At 39.2% G+C, this 20,043-nt stretch overlaps 1 protein-coding gene across 25 annotated transcripts in view; it reads left to right on the top strand.

Moving 5' to 3' along the window:
• LOC307118589 (protocadherin gamma-C5-like) overlaps positions 1 to 18,838 on the top strand; it is a gene marked incomplete at its 5' end in the record, with an annotated part of 138,416 nt that extends 119,578 nt beyond the window's left edge. For 11 of the 25 annotated variants that reach the window (XM_079804270.1, XM_079804257.1, XM_079804256.1 and 8 more), the window contains 3 exons: positions 12,143 to 12,201; positions 14,268 to 14,386; positions 17,005 to 18,834. In XM_079804270.1, coding sequence (XP_079660396.1) covers positions 12,143 to 12,201; positions 14,268 to 14,386; positions 17,005 to 17,237 — 411 coding nt within the window. In that variant the 3' untranslated portion in view covers positions 17,238 to 18,834. Of the gene's footprint in view, positions 1 to 1,092; positions 3,713 to 5,303; positions 7,907 to 8,253; positions 10,675 to 12,142; positions 12,202 to 13,167; positions 13,222 to 14,267; positions 14,387 to 17,004 lie in introns of those variants that run through there. The other 14 variants (XM_079804247.1, XM_079804269.1, XM_079804249.1 and 11 more) reach the window with 6 other exon arrangements.
• Between the last annotated feature and the right edge of the window lie 1,205 nt (positions 18,839 to 20,043).

Genomic DNA, 20,043 nt, shown 5'->3' with positions numbered 1-20,043 from the left:
TGATAAAGCGTATACCAGTAAAAGGAAATCGCATTTAAAACGATATATGTACATGTTTCATCATAACCGTTGGAAATGTCTTATACTGATTCACATCACGAGCAGTGAAATGAAATGGATTTAATTTTAAACAAATTGGCGGTGAGAATCAATATTTCTAAAACCCCGTCTTAGCAACGCAATCATTAACTTTTTTTCTAAATGTAAAAATGTTAAATAGATTTCACTGACGTGCAAATTCCAAGTTTAACAACATTTTCGCACAATATTTGTGATGTCAAAACTCCTGCAGATAAAAGTTTTCAGACTGCATTCAGCACTTTGGACTGGACAGCTCCCGTGACGATGTTACTCTGCAGCAGGGATAGGGAACGTCAATCCTGGAGGGCCGCTGTCCTGCAGAGTTTAGCTCCAACTCCAATCAAACATACATGAATAAGCTAATCAATGTCTTCAGGGTATTTCTAATTTCAGGGTTGGAGCTAAACTCTGCAGGGGTGCGTTTCCCAAAACCAACTTTGGTCGCAAGTTCCGTTTTTATCAATACAATTCAACGATAGTTGGCTAACGATGCTTTTGGGAAACGCGCCCCAGGACAGCAGCACTCCAGGACCGACGTTGCCTATCCCTGTTCATAGTTTTAGAAGGGATTGTTGCAAAAAAATAAAAAAATAAAATAAAAAGTTTATTGGGACAATTTTTTCATATAGAAACTGAAAAGGCAAAAGCCTAAATAACATATGTTAAAAGTTCAAATAGCACATTAAATGCTTAAATTGTTTTCCACTGAATTTTAAGAACAAACAAGTAAAACTTGCCTACCTCCCTTATGCTCAAATGCTCATATCCTGTCATTTCAGTGTCATGTTGCGTACAGAAATATTTGCCTCTCTAAGTAGCTAAGAAACAAGCCTGGTACTAACTGTACAGCACATTTGAGAGCACAGTTCTCCACTAGATGCCGTAACACACACCACAGAGGGCTGGTTATGCCTTTAAGAAACAGCAAAGAATCTATTGGATGAGTGAGCGTTGAGCTCTGTGCCAATCGTGCTTCAGACCATACAAAGAGATCTACTCCCTCCCCCAGCCAGAGGAGGAGTACAATGATGAGAGCAGAGCGAGAGGAAACATGAACGCTTTATGAGGCGGATCACCACAACGAGGATGCGTTGAGTAGACATTTATTTGAACATGGAGAACAGCATTCTGATTTTCTATGGATATAAGATAAAGATTTGTTGATGGGAATATCAAGCGCAACAGAGAAATGAGGCACAGGAAGATCAGAGAATGGAAATGGGCAGCGCTTTGGCTGCTCGTTTTCTCTCTATTGTGGAATACAGTTGGAGCGCAGATTCGCTACACAATTCCTGAAGAGTTAAAGGAAGGATCTATCGTTGGGAATATCGCGAAGGATTTGGGGTTTGACATCTCAGATATCGCCGAACGTAAATTGCGGTTAGCATCTGAATCAAATAGACAGTATTTCAATGTGGATTCAGGGAAGGGTGATCTGGTAGTTAATGGCAGAATAGACAGAGAAACGCTCTGTGGACAAAGCGCCAGTTGTCTAATGCCACTGCAGATCGTTATTGAGAATCCATTGCAGATGCATAGCGTAGAGATAGAAATACAAGATATAAATGATAATGCACCGAACTTTCATACTAAAGATGCCACATTAAAAATATCTGAACTGATGGCACCTGGCACAAGATTTACCCTTGAAAGTGCCGAGGACCTCGATGTTGGCAGCAATAGCTTAAAGGCTTATTCTCTGAGCAATAACAATTTTTTCCGTCTTAATGTAAAAACTTTTAGGGATGGAAGAATGGTACCTGAACTTGTGGTTGAGAAACCTTTAGATAGAGAGAAACAGGCAGTTCACAAGCTAATATTAACAGCTCTAGATGGCGGAAATCCAGTCAGATCTGGCACATCTTTACTGCAAATAATAGTTCAAGATATAAACGACCACGAACCAACATTTGAAGTTGCTGCATACAAAGCATCCGTTCTAGAAAGCGCCGTTGCTGGTTCAAGTGTGATTAAAATAAAAGCCACTGACTTAGACGAAGGTCCTAACGGTGAGATAAAGTATTCGTTCGGCGCGCACACGCCTGAACTTGTAAGAAATGCCTTTACTGTAAACGCTGAAACCGGTGAAATAACAGTCATTGGAAAATTAGATTACGAGACTAAAAAAACGTATACTTTTGATGTCTGTGCTAAAGACAAGGGGAATCCAGAGCTCGAGGGACAGTCATCGGTTCAGATAGATATCATAGATGAGAATGACAACCCTCCAGAGATTATCCTGACATCTTTACCGAGCCCCGTGCCTGAAAATGCAACGGTGGGAACTGTGGTGGCTCTGATTACCGTCAAAGATTTGGATTCCGGTAATAATGGAAAAGTTGAGCTAATTGTCTCTACGGATGTTCCTTTTAAATTGAAACCTTCTCATAATTATTATTCGTTAATAACTGACTCGTTTCTTGACCGTGAGGTTCATTCAGAGTATAGTGTAGAAATACTGGCCTTAGACTCTGGTGTTCCACCCTTAAAAACTGCGAAGACTTTGAATATTAAAGTGCTTGATGTAAATGACAACCCTCCAGTATTCTCTCAGACCTCATATAACGTTAACATTAACGAAAACAATCTTGCAGGCACTTCACTGTTTTCTGTGTCTGCATCTGATATTGACCAGGATAAAAACGCTCTACTTACGTATTCAGTCCTGGATTCAAGTTCTAATCACGTCCCAGCATCATCTTATTTTTATATCAACTCTGAAAATGGAACTATTTACAGCATGAACTCGTTTGATTATGAGAAAACTAAACTGATCACCATCGTAGTTCAAGCTAAAGATCATGGCTCGCCATCTCTGAGCAGCAACGCCACAGTTCATGTGTTTATTCTGGACCGGAACGATAACGCACCTGCTGTCATTTACCCGTCCACGCTCATGGGGTCTGTCTCTCATCAGAGGATGCCCCGTTCTGCTAAAGCAGGACATCTCGTTACTAAGGTAACAGCAGTGGACGCGGACTCGGGTCATAACGCCTGGCTCTTCTACAGGCTCGCGGAGGCCACGGACGCGTCACTGTTCAGTGTGAATTTACATACGGGAGAGGTGAGGACTAAACGCGCTGTTTCAGAGCAGGACGACTCCTCTCAGAGACTGATGATAGAGATAAAGGATAATGGAGAACCGATCCAGTCCACCACAGTCACAGTGGATATACTGATAGAGGACGGGTTTCATGAGCCCATCTCAGACTATAGAGAGAAAACTATCGAGCCCAACAAGAAAAGCGGTAAAATAACATTATATCTGATCATTTCTTTGGCTTCAGTGTCCATGTTGTGTCTGATGACGTTTTTCATACTACTGGTGAAATGTGCGCGAGGCAGTAGAGGCGGCTCAAGCTGCTGTATCAGACGAACTGATTCTGGATACAAGAACCCCAACAGAAACCTGCAGATCCAGCTCAACACTGACGGGCCCATTAAGTATGTGGAGGTTCTGGGAGGAGACATGATGTCTCAGAGTCAGTCCTTTGGCTCCTATCTCTCTCCAATGTCAGAATTCAGTGATCTCACCCTCGTTAAACCCAGCAGCACCACAAACTTTACAGACACGCTAAATGTGCTTGATGCGTCATTGCCAGACAGCGCGTGGACGTTCGAGAGCCAACAGGTGAGCTAAGCTGTCAAAAATCATATATGTAAATTAGTAAGCTACTGTCAATCGATTAAAAATGCGAATTAATCAAATTTTTTTCATTGTAATATATATATATATATATATATATATATATTTTTTTTTTTTTTTTTTTTTAGGGCTGTCAAAAGATTAATCGCATCCAAAATAAAAGTTTGTGTTTACATATATATGTGTGTGTACTCTGTTAATTATTATTTATATATAAATACACACACATTCATGTATATATTTAAGAAATTTTTCCATGTATATACTGTATATACATTTATACAATCTATAATATATATAAATATAAATGTTTTATATATAAAAATAATATTTTTTTCTTAAATATATACATGCTTGTGTGTGTATTTATATATAAATAATAAGTAACAGAGGACACACACATATATTATGTAAACACGAGCGATTAATCGCGATTAATCTTTTGACATCCCTAATATATATATATATATATATATATATATATATATATATATATATATATATATATATATATATATATATATATATATATATATATATATATATAATTCACAGTTACTCTCAAAATTAATGTAGAAACAACTTAAAGACAGTTTATTTCAAATACTTGTTGTAATGGCATCTATTTATGAATGAAGTATCACTGATACTAAAATTGCAACTGATGATGCTTCTATGAAATAGATTTTTTTAAAACGTTAATTATAGACATTCAACATTACAGTATTGAAAGCTATCAATTTCAACATTTAATAGGTTTTAAAACAACTTGATCTTAAAAAAATCTTTACATAAACCCATTATAATCGTTTTTAACATGTCTAATGGGTATGCCGATACAGAAATGGAAAGTTATCAAACACTTTACAGTCTTAAATACATAAATAATAAATTAAATATAGATGAATCCTTATTAAAGCTAACATTTTATCTGTTACCTTTGTTCTTGGATTAACACTAATGAAAGACATCAAAGCAACTGGTGTATTAGGCTGCTTTGACTTTAAGATCTGCCGCTGCCGCTCATGAAGCATCTGTCACCCGCATCTAATTTTCACACAACTCTTTAAGTTAACGTGTCTGAGCACGTTCTCTATTGTCTTGTGGCTTGAATGGTTTAAAAAAAGCATTTGTGTGAATAAGAGCGTGATCATAATGTAACGCTAGCCAAAGGATGACAGAAAAAAACGGATGCTTTTTTAAACAATAATAATTGCATGCGCGCGCCTTTATTTTGACAGCCCTAATTTAAATATAAAATGTATATTTATAGCCTATTAGGGCCGTTATCTTTTATATATATTATATTTTATATAACATTATGCTGACATTTGACATTACTGCATAATAATAACAATCCCAGAGAATTTAGTTTTATATAATTCATATAGAATTTTTTTAATTTGTTGGGGAAAAGAGTAAAACTATGGCATTGCAAGGTCCTTTGTTGTGAGTAGACAGCAAGTGCTGGTGCCTTTAAGAGGCAGTTCTTTTGCTATTGGTTACTGCGGTTTATGCCTACACCAATCACATGCAGAATTGTACAAAGAGATCTACTCCCTCCCCCACTGACATCACACCGTTCAGTGCGAGCGCAGGCGAGGGATGCTCTAATCGCTCCGATAAAATGGATTGTAATGTATTTTTGAGGCAAAATGGACAAGCTAAATTGTCGTCGTGGTGGGATCCCTAGTTTTTTATTAGCACGGTGAATCGTCTGGATTTTAAATCAAAATGACAAAGAGGCTGGCATTCAGATGGTGGAGGCATTTGCTCTTCTTTTTTCTCTTTCTTCTTTTGTGGAGTACGACAGACGGACAGACTCGCTACTCAATTCCAGAGGAATTAAATGTGGGCGCGGTTGTTGGAAATATTGCAAAAGATTTAGGTTTGAAAATATCTGAGCTGTATGACCGTAATTTGCGAATAGCCTCTGAATCAGGTAAGCAGTATTTCAGCTTGGATTCACGCAGAGGAGAGATAGTGGTTAATGAGAGAATCGACAGAGAGATCCTTTGTGGAGAAAACGCAAATTGTCTGTTGCCTCTTCAAATCGTCATCGAGGACCCTTTACAACTTTACAGAGTGGAGGTCGACATACAGGATATTAATGACAATTACCCGCATTTTCAGTCGACTGACCACGTTTTAAAAATAGCAGAATCCGCTGTTCCTGGTATGCGCTTTCCTTTGGAGAGCGCAATAGACCCAGATGTAGGCACTAATTCTTTGAAATCATACACGTTGAGTAAAGACGACTGTTTCAGTTTAAAAATAAAAGATCTTGGAGATGGTCGAAAGGTACCAGAATTAGTACTGGAGAAATCTCTGGACCGTGAGAAGAAACCGATGCATCAGCTGATGTTAACTGCTTTAGACGGAGGGAACCCGGTTAGATCTGGAACTTCACAAATAAACATCACGGTGCTAGATAACAATGACAACAATCCCGTTTTTGAGAAAAATGTTTACAAAGTGTCTATTTCTGAAAACACTAAACAGGGCACGACATTTTTAAAAGTTGAAGCAAAAGACTTGGACGAAGGCCCAAATGGAGAGATACAATATTCCTTAGGTGAACACACGTCTGATGCTTTGCGCTCGTTGTTTCACATCGATGAGAAAACCGGGGACATTTTTCTAAACGGGGAGTTGGACTATGAAACCACTCCTATGTACAATATTGAGATACGTGCCAGAGACAGAGGTGTCCCCGAAATGGAGGGCCATTGCACGGTAAAAATAGAAGTCTCGGATATAAACGACAATCCACCGCAGATACTGCTAACGTCTAAACCGAGTCCTTTGCGCGAGGACGCGCCAATCGGGACAGTTGTAGCGTTAATAAGCGCACGGGACATTGACTCTGGTGACAATGGAAAAGTCAGACTACAGACACAGTCTGACCTTCCATTTATTTTAAAACCATCTTTCTCAAATGAATATTCGTTGGTTACAAACGGTGTTTTAGACCGCGAGTCGTTCCCAGAGTACAACGTGGAAATCACTGCATTTGACTCAGGCTCCCCGCCTTTAAGTAGCAAAACAATAATTCCAGTTAAAATTCTTGATGTTAACGACAATTCCCCGAAGTTCTCTGATAAAGTGTATTATGTGTACGTAACAGAGAATAACACTCCAGGCTCCATTATCTGTTCAGTATCCGCCCAAGACGTTGATGTCGGCGTAAATGGCAAAATATCATACTCAATTGACAACCCTAAAGCTTGGGACACCCCAATATCATCGTATATGTATATAAACTCTGACAATGGAAGCATATTTAGCATGCATTCGTTTGATTTCGAAAAAATAAAAGTGTTTGAGGTCATCGTTCAGGCTAAAGACCATGGCTCTCCATCTCTAAGCAGCAACGCCACAGTGTATGTGTTTATTTTGGACCAGAACGACAATGTTCCCTCTGTCATTTACCCGTCCGCGCTCATGGGGTCCGTCTCCCATCAGAGGATGCCCCGTTCTGCTAAAGCAGGACATCTCGTTACTAAGGTAACAGCAGTGGACGCGGACTCGGGTCATAACGCCTGGCTCTTCTACAGGCTCGCGGAGGCCACGGACGCGTCACTGTTCAGTGTGAATTTACATACGGGAGAGGTGAGGACTAAACGTGCTGTTTCAGAGCAAGACGACTCCTCTCAGAGACTGATGATAGAGATAAAGGATAATGGAGGCCCGGAGCTTTCCACTACGGTCACGGTTGATATACAAATAGAGGACGGGTTTCATGAGCCCATCTCAGACTATTATAAGAAAAACGTAGAGCCTAGCAAAAAAAGTGGAAAAATTACATTGTACCTGATCATCTCTTTAGCCGCTGTGTCTTTGTTGTCTTTGGTGACATTTTTCATACTACTGGTGAAATGTGCGCGAGGCAGTAGAGGCGGCTCAAGCTGCTGTATTAGACGAACTGATTCTGGATACAAGAACCCCAACAGAAACCTGCAGATCCAGCTCAACACTGACGGGCCCATTAAGTATGTGGAGGTTCTCGGAGGAGACATGATGTCTCAGAGTCAGTCCTTTGGCTCCTATCTCTCTCCAATGTCAGAATTCAGTGATCTCACCCTCGTTAAGCCCAGCAGCACCACAAACTTTACAGACACGCTAAACGTGCTTGATGCGTCATTGCCAGACAGCGCGTGGACGTTCGAGAGCCAACAGGTGAGACAAACTCGTTTCAAACAAGTTATACATTCACTATATTATGTTTACGTAGCAGTGATATAGTGACGCTGCTTTCAGCACCCTGGACAGCACCACATGTGCTTTGTCTGAGCGAAGTAACTTTCCTCCAATAGAAACGCACGATTTTAACCCCACCCCTTTTCACTCGTCTCCAAGAAGCCCACTTGTTGCTAGCAAGAGCTGTATTGTTATTTTAGAAACTTACAACCAATGGTGGATATCATGGATACAAAACAAAACGTTTCTCTCCTACTTGGCAGGATATGCATAAATTAACATATCGAAGGAGTCTGTAGCTACTAGTGAAAATACTCAATTAAAAAATGGAGAGTAAAGAGCTTTTTCGGAGATCTTTGGACTGGGCTGCAATTTGGATTGTTCTTAATGCTTTGTGTTTTGCAACGAACGCTTCGGAACTTTTATATTCCACAGCGGAGGAATCTAAACCAGGAACTACTGTTGGACACTTGACTAAAGATTTAGGAATGGGAGTTCAAGAGATACTTCTAAGAGAGATGCGAATAATCTCGGAATCTAATGATAAATATTTTGACGTAGACCTGACATCTGGAGCTTTGGTGGTCAAGCAAACAATGGACAGAGAGAGTGTGTGCGGAGGAAGTTTACATTGTCACATTCGGATCCAGATTTCTCTTCAAAACCCGTTGGAAATGCACAGCGTTACGATAGAGATTGTGGATGTTAACGACAACGCGCCACAGTTCCAAAGCCGAAACACTTCTTTGGAAGTTTCAGAAGCGGCTGCGCCCGGCACGATGTTCCGCTTAGAAAGTGCGCATGACCCTGACGTGGGTGTGAATTCACTGCACGCTTATTTTCTCAGTCAAAACGATTGTTTTATTCTAAAAGTAGAAACTAAAAGTGACGGAAGCAAAATCCCAATTTTAGTCTTAAACAAGCCTCTTGACAGAGAAAAGACGAGTGAATTTCGATTAATTTTAACTGCAGTTGATGGTGGAAGTGCAGAAAAGTCCGGAAATAGTGACATTTTTATCAACATTTTAGATGTTAATGACAATGCTCCGCACTTTCACAACCCTACCAAAAGAGTCACGCTTTTAGAAAATTCACCTCATAGAACATTAGTTACAACTCTTAATGCCTCCGATGCTGATCATGATCAAAATGGTGAAATATCTTACACGTTCGATAAATACACCCCTGATCATGTTTTGAAACTCTTTAGCGTGGATTCTATGACTGGCGAAATTAGAGTTACAGGAGTAGTTGATCACGAACTCGCTAAAGTGCATGACGTCACTATTCTTGCTAGGGACAAAGGAATACCTCCCATGGAGGGCTCGTGCAACATCAAAATCGAGATTATTGACGTGAATGACAACACTCCTGCTATCAGCATTAATGTGGTTTCTCCTGTAATCTCTGAAGATGTGAGTTCAGGCACTGTCATCGCTCTCATCAAAGTCAGAGATGAAGACACAGGGAAAAATGGTGAAGTGAATGTGCACATCCCTTATGGGTTGCCTTTCAAGTTGAGTTCGCCATATAAGGGGCTTTTCACTTTAATGACCGATGGCCAGCTGGACAGAGAGGCTTTGGCTGAATACACCATCACTGTGATCGCCACAGACTCTGGTTCCCCGCCTCGTTCCTCGCAGGAATCCTTTGTGTTGCGTCTTTCAGATGTTAATGATAACCCCCCAGTCTTTTCACAGCCTTCTTACTCCATAGACATAGTCGAAAACAATGCCCCAAATGCTCCCCTTCTGTCCGTGTCTGCATCAGACCCAGATGTGGGGGAGAATTCCACAGTTTCTTTCTCGATTTTGGAGAGCGGGGCTCTCGGTGTGTCTTCATATGTGTATATTAACCCAGATAGTGGGCAGATATATGCCATGAGAAAGTTTGACTATGAGCAACTGAATGCGTTTCAATTTGTGGTGCAGGCTCTTGATAGAGGAACTCCAGGTCAAAGCTCTAACACCACAGTGCATGTGTTTATTAAAGATCTGAATGATCACCCTCCTGTCCTTATATACCCTGCACCCCCATCTGATGGGACACTGCAGTTTTTAGTACCTAGCACCGCCGGTCACGGATACCTAGTCAATCGCATCACATTTGTGGATGGGGATAGTGGCCACAATGCCTGGTTATTCTACAGAATCTCAGGCCCTGATGCGGAAATGTTTCAAATAGGCGCACATACCGGAGAGCTGCGTACATCCCGTAAACTTACAGCAGAGGACAAGTCTGTCTTTAGTCTCACTGTGATTGTAAAAGATAACGGCAGGCCTTCTCTCTCCGCTAGCGTGGTAGTCAACGTGACCCAGGCTGAAAAATCCTCAGACGCCTCTTCTGAACGCAGGAGCTCTAACTCCAAAAGGCCAACGGAGCCTGACCTCACTTTGTATCTTATAATCACTTTATCCTTCATTATTGCTGTGTCATTCCTGGCTATCATTGTTATAGCCGTGCGCTGGCTCGGACACCATGGTTACATTGTGTGCCTCATGCAAAAACTTGGTTTCAAACACACACCTCGTGAGCACCAACGCAATGACCTCCACCTGCAGCTAAATACTGACGGCCCTATCAGATACATGGAGGTTGTGGGGGCCTCTCGGGATTTCCACAAACACACATATGCACCTGGTTTCTCCACCATCTCCAGCAGAAGCGACTTTGTGTTTGTTAAGGCCCCACAGAGCACTCTAAGCATGCGACTGTCAAAAAGACTCTTCACACACTCACTCGTGAAGGTGAGAGGAAACTATGCACTAGCGTTTAAAAGTTTGGTGTTGGTAAGATTTTTTTATGTAATTGAAAGAAGTCTCTTATGTTCACCAAGACTGCAGTTTTTTTGATCAAAAATAGAGTAATTTTAAACAGGCTTCTATTTGAATATGTGTTCAAATTGAATTTGTTCCTGTGATGGCAAAGCTGATTTTTCAGTATCATTACTCCAGTCTTCAGTGTCACATGATCCTTTAGAAATCATTCTAGTATTATATAATTCTAACATTATTAAGTACTTAAGAAACATTTCTTAGTATCTTAATATTCTTATGGAAATATTTTTTCAAGATTCTTTGACAATACAAGGTTCCAAGGAACAGCATTTATTTGAATTATAAATATTTTGTCAAAGTATAAACGTCTTTACTGTTGTTTTTGACTAATTCAATGTGTCCTTGCTAAATGAAAACAATAATTATATTATATATATATATATATATATATATTTTTTAATATATATATTCTGACCCCAAACTGGGCAGTGTATTTACTTTTAATTAGCAAAAAAACTGCAGCCATTAACAAAACGAATGATACAAGCTTCATGTGTTTGAGGTCTGAATTTTACTGTTACACAATTTCTCAAAATCATTTCTGGTAACATAGAAATCATGCTGTACAGTATATCTCCATTCATTTCTATTGACGTAGGCTTCACGTAGGTCACTATGACTCACTTTTTGGACTAAGCACTCTGTAATGCCAAGTGTATTAATAACCAGGCCATTATCAGAATTTGTTCCGGCCCAATGATACAGCAGATAATTCAACAATATGAATCTAAGAATAGTTATGATTCAATTGTCAAATGTTCTAGTAAGGTGACGATTTTGTAATCATTATAATTTAGAAATAGAAACAGTTGGATGAAGCTGTATGCATGCTATGCACTAGAGTCTAGAGGATCATTACAGAGTGACTTTGCACATGCCTTGAATAACCTCTTGCAACATAATGGCTCAACTCGGTATAGGGAGATGCAGTAGAATTGTGTGGGATACTAAGGAAATGAAAAAAAGGCAAAATGATGAAATAGTCGGGGGTGTAGCCATAATCCACCCACAGGTGAGCTCATATTTTGTTTGATACAGACTTGTGTGTATCTTCCTCATGTACACACACTCATGCGTGACAGCGACATGATCGAAGTTTCAATTATTCACACATCCTCCCTCAACCTATTTTCTACCCTATGTTCCTTTTTGTTGCTCTGGTTCTCACTACTCTCCTCAACTTTTTCTTTCTGATCTGACAAACGTGCCGTTTAAAACGTTGGAGAAGCAGAGGATGTGCATCAGATTGTACTCCGATGTCAATAATACACATTTATGTTTCAGAACTACAACCTTGATGGGATGGAGGAACCTGCTACTAGTGCATATGAATCTCTGTGCCAAGGTTTTGACAAACATCTTTTCTTCTCATTTTCAGCAAAAGCCACCTAACTCTGACTGGCGATTTCCTCCAAACCAGAGGCCCGGACCAAGCGGGTGAGTGTTGGATTCAATTGACTTGTCTCGCAAAACCTTTAAATACATTTGAGATTATCCACGTGGTATTACGTTCTCAGTTTTGTAATAATTTTAATTCAATCTGTCTGATTGGAATGAGATAACGGACCATAATAATAGAACAAATTCAAGGATTACCCATAAACGTTTGAGTGCCCGGATTTTTAGTGGTTGCTATTTTAGTCACAGAGTCAAGAAGAGTTAAAGGGATAGTCCACCCAAAAATGAAAATGTTGTCATCATTTACTCACCCTCAAGTTGTTCCAAACCTGTATGAGTTTATTTCTTCTATTGAACACAAAAGAAGATATTTTAAAGAATGAAAGACAGTTGATGGCCCCGTAATATGGAAGTCAACGGATGCCGTCAACTGTCTGTTAACAACATTCTTCAAAATATCTTCTTTTGTGCTCAACAGAAGAAAGAAATTCATACAGGTTTGGAACAACTTGAGCATGAGTGAGTAATGATAACATTTTCATTTTTGGCTGAACTATCCCTTTAAGAAAATTATACACATAAAAACATGTAGTTTAGAACCTAAATGACTTACATTTTCCTTCCTTTGTGTTTTCATCTCTACATTTAGTCCAAAATACTACCATTATCACCATTCCGAATATTATAGATCCCAATGACAATCCTGTAAAAAAAAAAAAGAAAACCCTGCAAAAGAATCCTGTGAAGAAAATCCTGCAAAAATAAAACCCTGCAAAAGAAATCTCGTGGAAAAAAAATCTTTCAGAAACACCAAATATATTAATTATGACAGCAATAATCAGATTAAAAGCTAACCAACAACCTGTGAGACACAACGTCTTTATAGTAGGCCTATCTAAGGTTTAGCTTCAAGGAAATACCCATCGATGTGCTCTGGTCAGTCTCGTCCTCACTGGACGTGAGGTGATTGAGTGACAGCTGCATGCTCCTGTGCTTATGTTTCAGTCAACACAGGTTCCACACCCTGCAGCAGAGATGGACTCCATACGAGAAGTCCAGGTAGAGTGAAGGCGAAGAAAAGGCTAGTGTGTGGTAGCGTTTGGCTTCACCTGGTCTTCTGGTGGCCTTCTAGTGGAATGTTGTGTTTAGGTCGTTTAGATTATGTGTCCTGCAGCTTCCAGCGACATGCTGTCCAGTCTGTTCCTACACATATAAATGTAAACGCTAATTACATGCAGTTCGGTTGATTCAAGGATAAGGCTTTTGGATGTATGTGTATCGCTGATAGCTGTTCGTTGCATCTTGCTCTGCGGGTTGTCGTTGCACTGTGTTTACCTGTGCTTAGTAAACCTGTTTGTTCCAATTTGGTTTATTTTGGCTTTGTAGAGCCAAGTCTGTGAAGTCTGTCCCTATAGAGTAGAGAAATATTCCTGTCCTCATGTACGGACTACGCTATCAATCTGTCTGTGTGGGCAGAGAGAGTAAAAAAAATCAGCTTTTTATTCATGACATTTTGAAAAACTGAGCAGCCTGTAACAACCAGACATATACTTAAAGGTATAGTTCACCCAAAAATTCAAATTCTGTCATGTCGTTCTTTTTCTTCTGCGGAACACAAAACAAGATATTTCAAACACTGGACCCCATTGACTTACGCTGTCAAAATATCTTTTGTGTTTGGCAGAAGAAAAAGAAAGTCAGGTTCGCAAATACATAAGGTTGACTAAATGATGAAAATTTAATTTTGGGGTGAACTATCCCTTTAAATGAAGCTTTTTGGGATTTGATCAAAGGGCAAAGTGTATGTGTTGTCATGGCACATGGTGTAAACAGACAAAAAAATTTATTCGGATTAGCTGTCTGTCTGGTTACATCATGCTTACCTCTGCTCTGTCGACTTTAGCCTCCATTTTCTGACTGCACTGCACTGTCCTGCCCTGTCACACAAAATGGCTGTCTCAGCTAATGAACCGGGTGCGTTTATGCTAGCAAACTTGCTGGCTGCTGTTCTCATATATGTGTGTGAGAGGTAAAATGTGAGAAAAAAGCACCATGAATGTGTCTTGGCACATGTCGAGTCACTAACCCCATTCTCTGTTGTCTAGGGCTGGAGTGCGTCCTGACGAAGCAGGTGCCGGCGCTGGTGTGATAGCGGGAACAGGACCTTGGCCCAACCCCCCTACCGAAGCTGAACAGCTCCAGGTTCTGATGGCGGCAGCGAACGGTGAATCTCAATCTCACTTATAGCTCCCTCTCTTATAAAACTGCATTAGAAAGAGAGCAAATAAGAACATTAGCACATTCAGGCTTTGCTATATTTCATGTATGTAATTTAACTTTTGAACCAGCAAAACTTAGCTTGTAAGAAGAAAATATCCTTTTGGCTGATCAGCTTTACAAGCTAAATGTTCATGATAATCTTGCTGGTTAAGCTAATTAAGCAACCCAGGGGGCAAATCAGTCCCCCAGCATCCAAAACACAGTCTGTACAGGAGGGAAGACTATCCAGATATACTGTATTTGATCCATCAGTCCTTAAGGTCAGATTCTGAAGACCATTAGTAACTGGATGATGGAAGGGAAGAGAGAGAAGGAAGAATTTATTGACTGTTATATAGAGTCAAACTAATTGAGTGTAAAGAGACAAAGGAGACTTTCTCCCTCTCAGCAGCTGCAGCCGAAACAACAACACTGTGCTGATGTTCTTCTCTAGCCAACATGAATGCGGTCTTTCTAAGAAACAGAATCCCAAGAGTGCCATCAACTATACATTCACATACATGCTTAGTGGAAGCCGAGCTACAATCACATTATCTAGATCGGGGTGGTATGATTTCAGTCAGAATAAAACGTTTTCATGATATTTTATAAAGACTAATTGTTTTAGTCTGACTAAAATCAAACTTGTAAGAGCATGTAAATATACTTTTAATATACATTTAGAGATACATGCATAATTAGGAACACAATACACGTATTGAATTATCTGTTGGTCATGCATGTCCTTCAGAAAAAAAGTACATTTTAGCATACTTTTAAAATAATACTTATTATGGAAATATATTACTTTACAAGAATTTACTTCAGTGGGAACTGAATCGGACACTTAATTGCATTGCAACTTGCAAATAAATGAAAATATAGTATACATTTATAATGCATTTTAGAGTGCCTTTTTGTCCCAGTTAAGTAGGACTTAAGTACATCATTAGATGTAATTTCGCAATTATTTATATTGTCTTTGAAATATGGTTAAAATGTACTGTCGAATGTAATGACAAGCATCTATGGTGAACTAAAACACACTTTAGTGTAATTTCTGTTGAAACTTGTATGTCATAGATTTGTAATTACACATTATAAAATATATCTTTAAATGTAGAGTATTATCAAAAAACACAATACCGTTAAAATTATAATCAAATACCTTACATGTCAACACAAAATAAGTGTCCTTCTTTAAAGCGTGATGTATGCACTTAAAATGTGCTTTAAATTTTGATATTATTACAACGTGCACTTTTAAAAGCATGTTAAGAAAAAGTCATGAATGTCTTTAAGTACATTTAAATGGCCTTTTATTTCATTAATATTATCTGCAAGTTGACAGTAAGACAGACGTTCATGTCTTTCTTTCTTCGGCCGAAAAGAAAAAGGTTTTTGAGGAAAACATTCCAGGATTTTTCTCCATATAGTGGACTTCAATGGGGTGCAACGGTTTGAAAGCCCAAATTCCAGTTTCAATGCAGCTTCAAAGGGCTCTACACAATTCCAGATGAGGAATAAGGGTCTTATCTTGCGAAACAATCAGTCATTTTCTAAAATATAAAATTTTTTACTTTTTAACCACAAATGCTCTTCTTGCTCTGTTCTGCGATGCTCCGCACATTACGTCATCACTTTGGAAAGGTCATGCGGAAGTACCCCGGTTGGCCAAAAACTCCATCTCATTTTCTCCTCCACCTTCATCGTCCGATATCGTTGTTTTACCTTTTTTTGTGAAGGGTGTTTGACTTAGTCTTTGCACGTTTGCTTTGTAAACACTTGATCGGTACTTTCGCCTATATGTCACGTGTGACCTATCCAACGCGATTACGTAATACGTGGCGCATCGCAGAGCAAGACAAACATTTGTGGTTAAAAAGTATATCTTTTTTTGCTTTTTTTGTGGAAAATGACCAATCGTTTCGCTAGACAAGACCCTTATTCCTCAGCTGTAGAGCCCTATGAAGCTGCATTGAAACTGGAATTTGGACCTTCAACCCATTGTACCCCATTGAAGCCCACTATATGGAGAACAATCCTGGAATGTTTTCCTCTAAAACATTCAATTCTTTTCAACGAAGAAAGACATGAACATTTTGGATGGCATGGGGGCGAGTAAATTATCAGGGAATTTTAATTCTGAAGTGAATTGACCACAGTTTTGACTTGTGAATTTGTGGGGGGAATCAGATTTATTCTATGGGAACAAAGGCAGACCTGCCTTACTGCCATTAGAGGACAATGTAACTTCCATTTCTTATGCATTTTACAAGAACTGTGAAAATAATGTGTTCGGCTCTTGTATATACAGTTCACATGTCTTCCGTTCCTGCAAGAGCGTTGCTGAGTATGTGATGTGTGTCGATGTTACAGCATTCATAATGCATGGGGGGATGGGCAGGCAGAAGCAGGTCACTGAGGGAGCTGCAATGCGGTTCTGACTGAATTATGAGCTCTGTGCTGAACCAACCCATCTATAACCTTTCCCATCTCTCTCCCTCTCCTGTTCTTCTATATCTCCTTCTATTTCTTCTTGCCGTTTTTCTTTCTCTCTCACCCTACCGTTGCTCTCAGAAGCAAGTGAAGCTACTGCAACTCTCGGCCCTCGCTACAATCTACAGTACGGCCCAGACTACCGCCAGAACGTCTACATCCCGGGCAGTACCGCCACCCTCACGGCCAACCCTCAGCAGCAACAGGTACCCCAGCAAGCCCTCCCCCCTCCCCAGGCCCTTCCCCCCGCCGAAGTCCCCAAAGCAGCTCAGACGCCCGCCAGCAAGAAGAAGCCCACCAAGAAAGACAAGAAGTAAAACACACGCAAGCACTATCAGAGCTGCAGGAATATGTTGCCAGGATCTGAGCATCTCTCCTCACAAAACGTGTCCACAGGTTTGGTTAAACAATCAAATGATTTAGACTCAATGTTTATGTCTGTTTTTTAAGTTATTGGACTTTGAACTCTATTACAATATCTTACTCAATAACCCCTGAAAAACCAAGTATTCCCTGTCCTGTCGTTGAAATGAGACGGTAAACGACTGAACGAGAGGAGATGTGTTCAGATTGCTGAAGCTCGTTCTTCGACAGATAACGCTGTCCTGTAAATAGCATTACTAAAACAAGGAGAAAACATGCATTTCTTCTTTCATTTTGTTTTTCCAAATGTCATGTTTTAGGCTTTTTGTGTTCTTTTCAAAGCAAAGTAGATGCTTCTTGTGGTTACAAAATGAAACGCTTAGGCTTTTTAACATAATGTGCCACAACTCTCACCTTGACTGAAAAAAATGAGTATTGAGCTGAACTATGCAGTGCAAAGAGGATACCGAAAAACAAGGGGACACGTTAAAGTATATTTCAATTGTTTTCGAAGTAAGAGAATACATTTGTCTAAAACCAGATGGTGAGACGCTGGACTGTTGGCATGGTATTTAAAAAATAGATTCAGTCTTCTCATTAATAGCCAGTTAAGCAGAGCTGAATGTTAGGTTAACACTATTCTTTGCTATTATTTCCTGTTAGCTTGGAATAAGAATCCTTTGAAATTGCAAGAAGTGTAAACAGTGTTTTTTAAAGCTCCGAAATCTCAGCCTTTGTAAGGTCAAGATCAGAGATTGATTTGGGTCAAAGTGAATTTGCTAAGAGTCAGTGGGAAACATGAAGTGAATCAAGAAAACTATGAATATCTGGAAAGACTAATGACTAACTTAAGCACAACACTGTACTTGAATGGATCTTAGATGGAAGGATTCTGTCCTTTGTTCTGCACCAACCACCACCACCACAGTGTATATAAAATGTGTAACCTGTCTGTACAAACATTAGAGCCACAAGGGCTGGCTGTTACAGGAATGTTTCAGTATTTTTTAAAAAAAGCAACAAAAATGACGCTAGAAAAAAAGATCCAGTGTAGTGTTGTAGGAAGAAAAGCTTCAAGATCATTGACTAACCAAACTGTAAATACTACGAAACTTCTGAAGACACGCAATCGTAGCTTAAGGCTTGTGGACTATGTGCATATTTTTGTGTTTTCCCCCTTCGATTACACTTTCTTTCCTTTTCTCCAATCACCTAAAACTTTGAAAGATAACAGACGATACTTACTGTCATTAGAGTACCACCCCTCCCACATCTTAATGTACTTTTCTGTGCTTGTAATTCCAATCAGTCGGTAATGATACTGGAATGCCACTCCTGTCTGTTTGACTATGAATATCTATCTATATATATAAATGTCTGTCTGCTGCTTGGCTACCTTTCTGTACTTGACTGTGATTCCTTTTAAGAAATGCTTAGCACCTCATGTTACCCTTTTTTATTTTACAAGCTAATATTTATATCGCTGTTGATTTATGTTTTACTTTATTATTGGAACACTTACATTTGAAATAAAATTTTGTCAGAACTCACAGTCATGGTTGAGCTGTATTTTTTAAGTTGCTTTGTCTGTTGACATGTCAAAAGTCTGGGGTTGGTAAGATTTTTTTGAAAGAAATGAGTGGCAGTAAAGACTTTTATAACGTTACAAAAGATTTCTATATCAAATAAATGCTGTTTCTTTGTTGTTGTTGTACCTCCATGAATCCTGATCCTTGTTTATAATAAAAAATATTAGGCAGCACAACCGATTTCAACATTGATTATAATACGTAATGTTTCTTGAGCAGCAAATCAGCATGTTAGAATGATTTCTAAAGGATCATGTGAAATGAGACTGGAGTAATGATGCCGAAAATTCTGCTTTGCCAATTTAAATTCAAATAATACTTACAATATTGCTGCTTTTACTGTATTTTTGATCAAATAAACACAGCCTTGGTGAGCATAACAGATTTCTTTTAAAAAAACATTTTAAAAATCTTACCAACCCCTGAGCAATATGGGACCCTGGACCACAAAACCAGTCATAAGTCGCATGGGTATATTTGTGGCAATAGCCAACAATACATTGTATGCGTCAAAATTATTGATTTTACTCTTATGCCAAAAATAATTAGGTTATTAAGTAAAGATCATGTTCCATGAAGATATTTTGTAAATGTCCTACAGTAAATATATTTAAAAATTTATTATTAGGAGTAATATGCATTGCTAAGGACCTCATTTGGACAACTTTAAAAGAGGTTTTTTCAATATTTAGATTTTTTGCACCCTCAGATTCCAGATCTCCAAATTTCGCGGTATCCTAACAAACCATACATCAACAGAAAGCTTATTTATTCAGCGTTCAGGTGATGTATACATTTAAAAAATTGATTATGACTTGTTTTGTGGTCTAGGGTCACATTTAATGTGCATTAACAATGATATTTTCCCAGGATGTGCTTCACTTATGCTCAAAAAGAATTCCAAATGTTCATATCTGCAACTTCAGTGCGCATGAACTAATTTAAGAACTATTATTGATTCAGTTCAGAAAGAAGAATAAGATTGCTGGCGTCAGGAGGAGGGAGCTCTGCAGAGATTTGGGAAGTAGGACATCAGCTCTGTTCTTGTGTATCCATATATAGCAGAGACATACGTGTACGGAGGCACTCCCAATGGCAGAGAAACACGACTTCCCACCATGACCGTATTATGAAGGAATCGCTGGAGAAAGTTCAGACAATTGGACAAACA

This window comes from Gobio gobio (genome assembly GCF_949357685.1).
Source record: "Gobio gobio genome assembly, chromosome: 22".
In the NCBI taxonomy this organism is placed as follows: domain Eukaryota; kingdom Metazoa; phylum Chordata; class Actinopteri; order Cypriniformes; family Gobionidae; genus Gobio; species Gobio gobio.
Note: the sequence above shows the minus strand (reverse complement) of the source record. Positions and strands in the feature narration are given on the sequence as shown.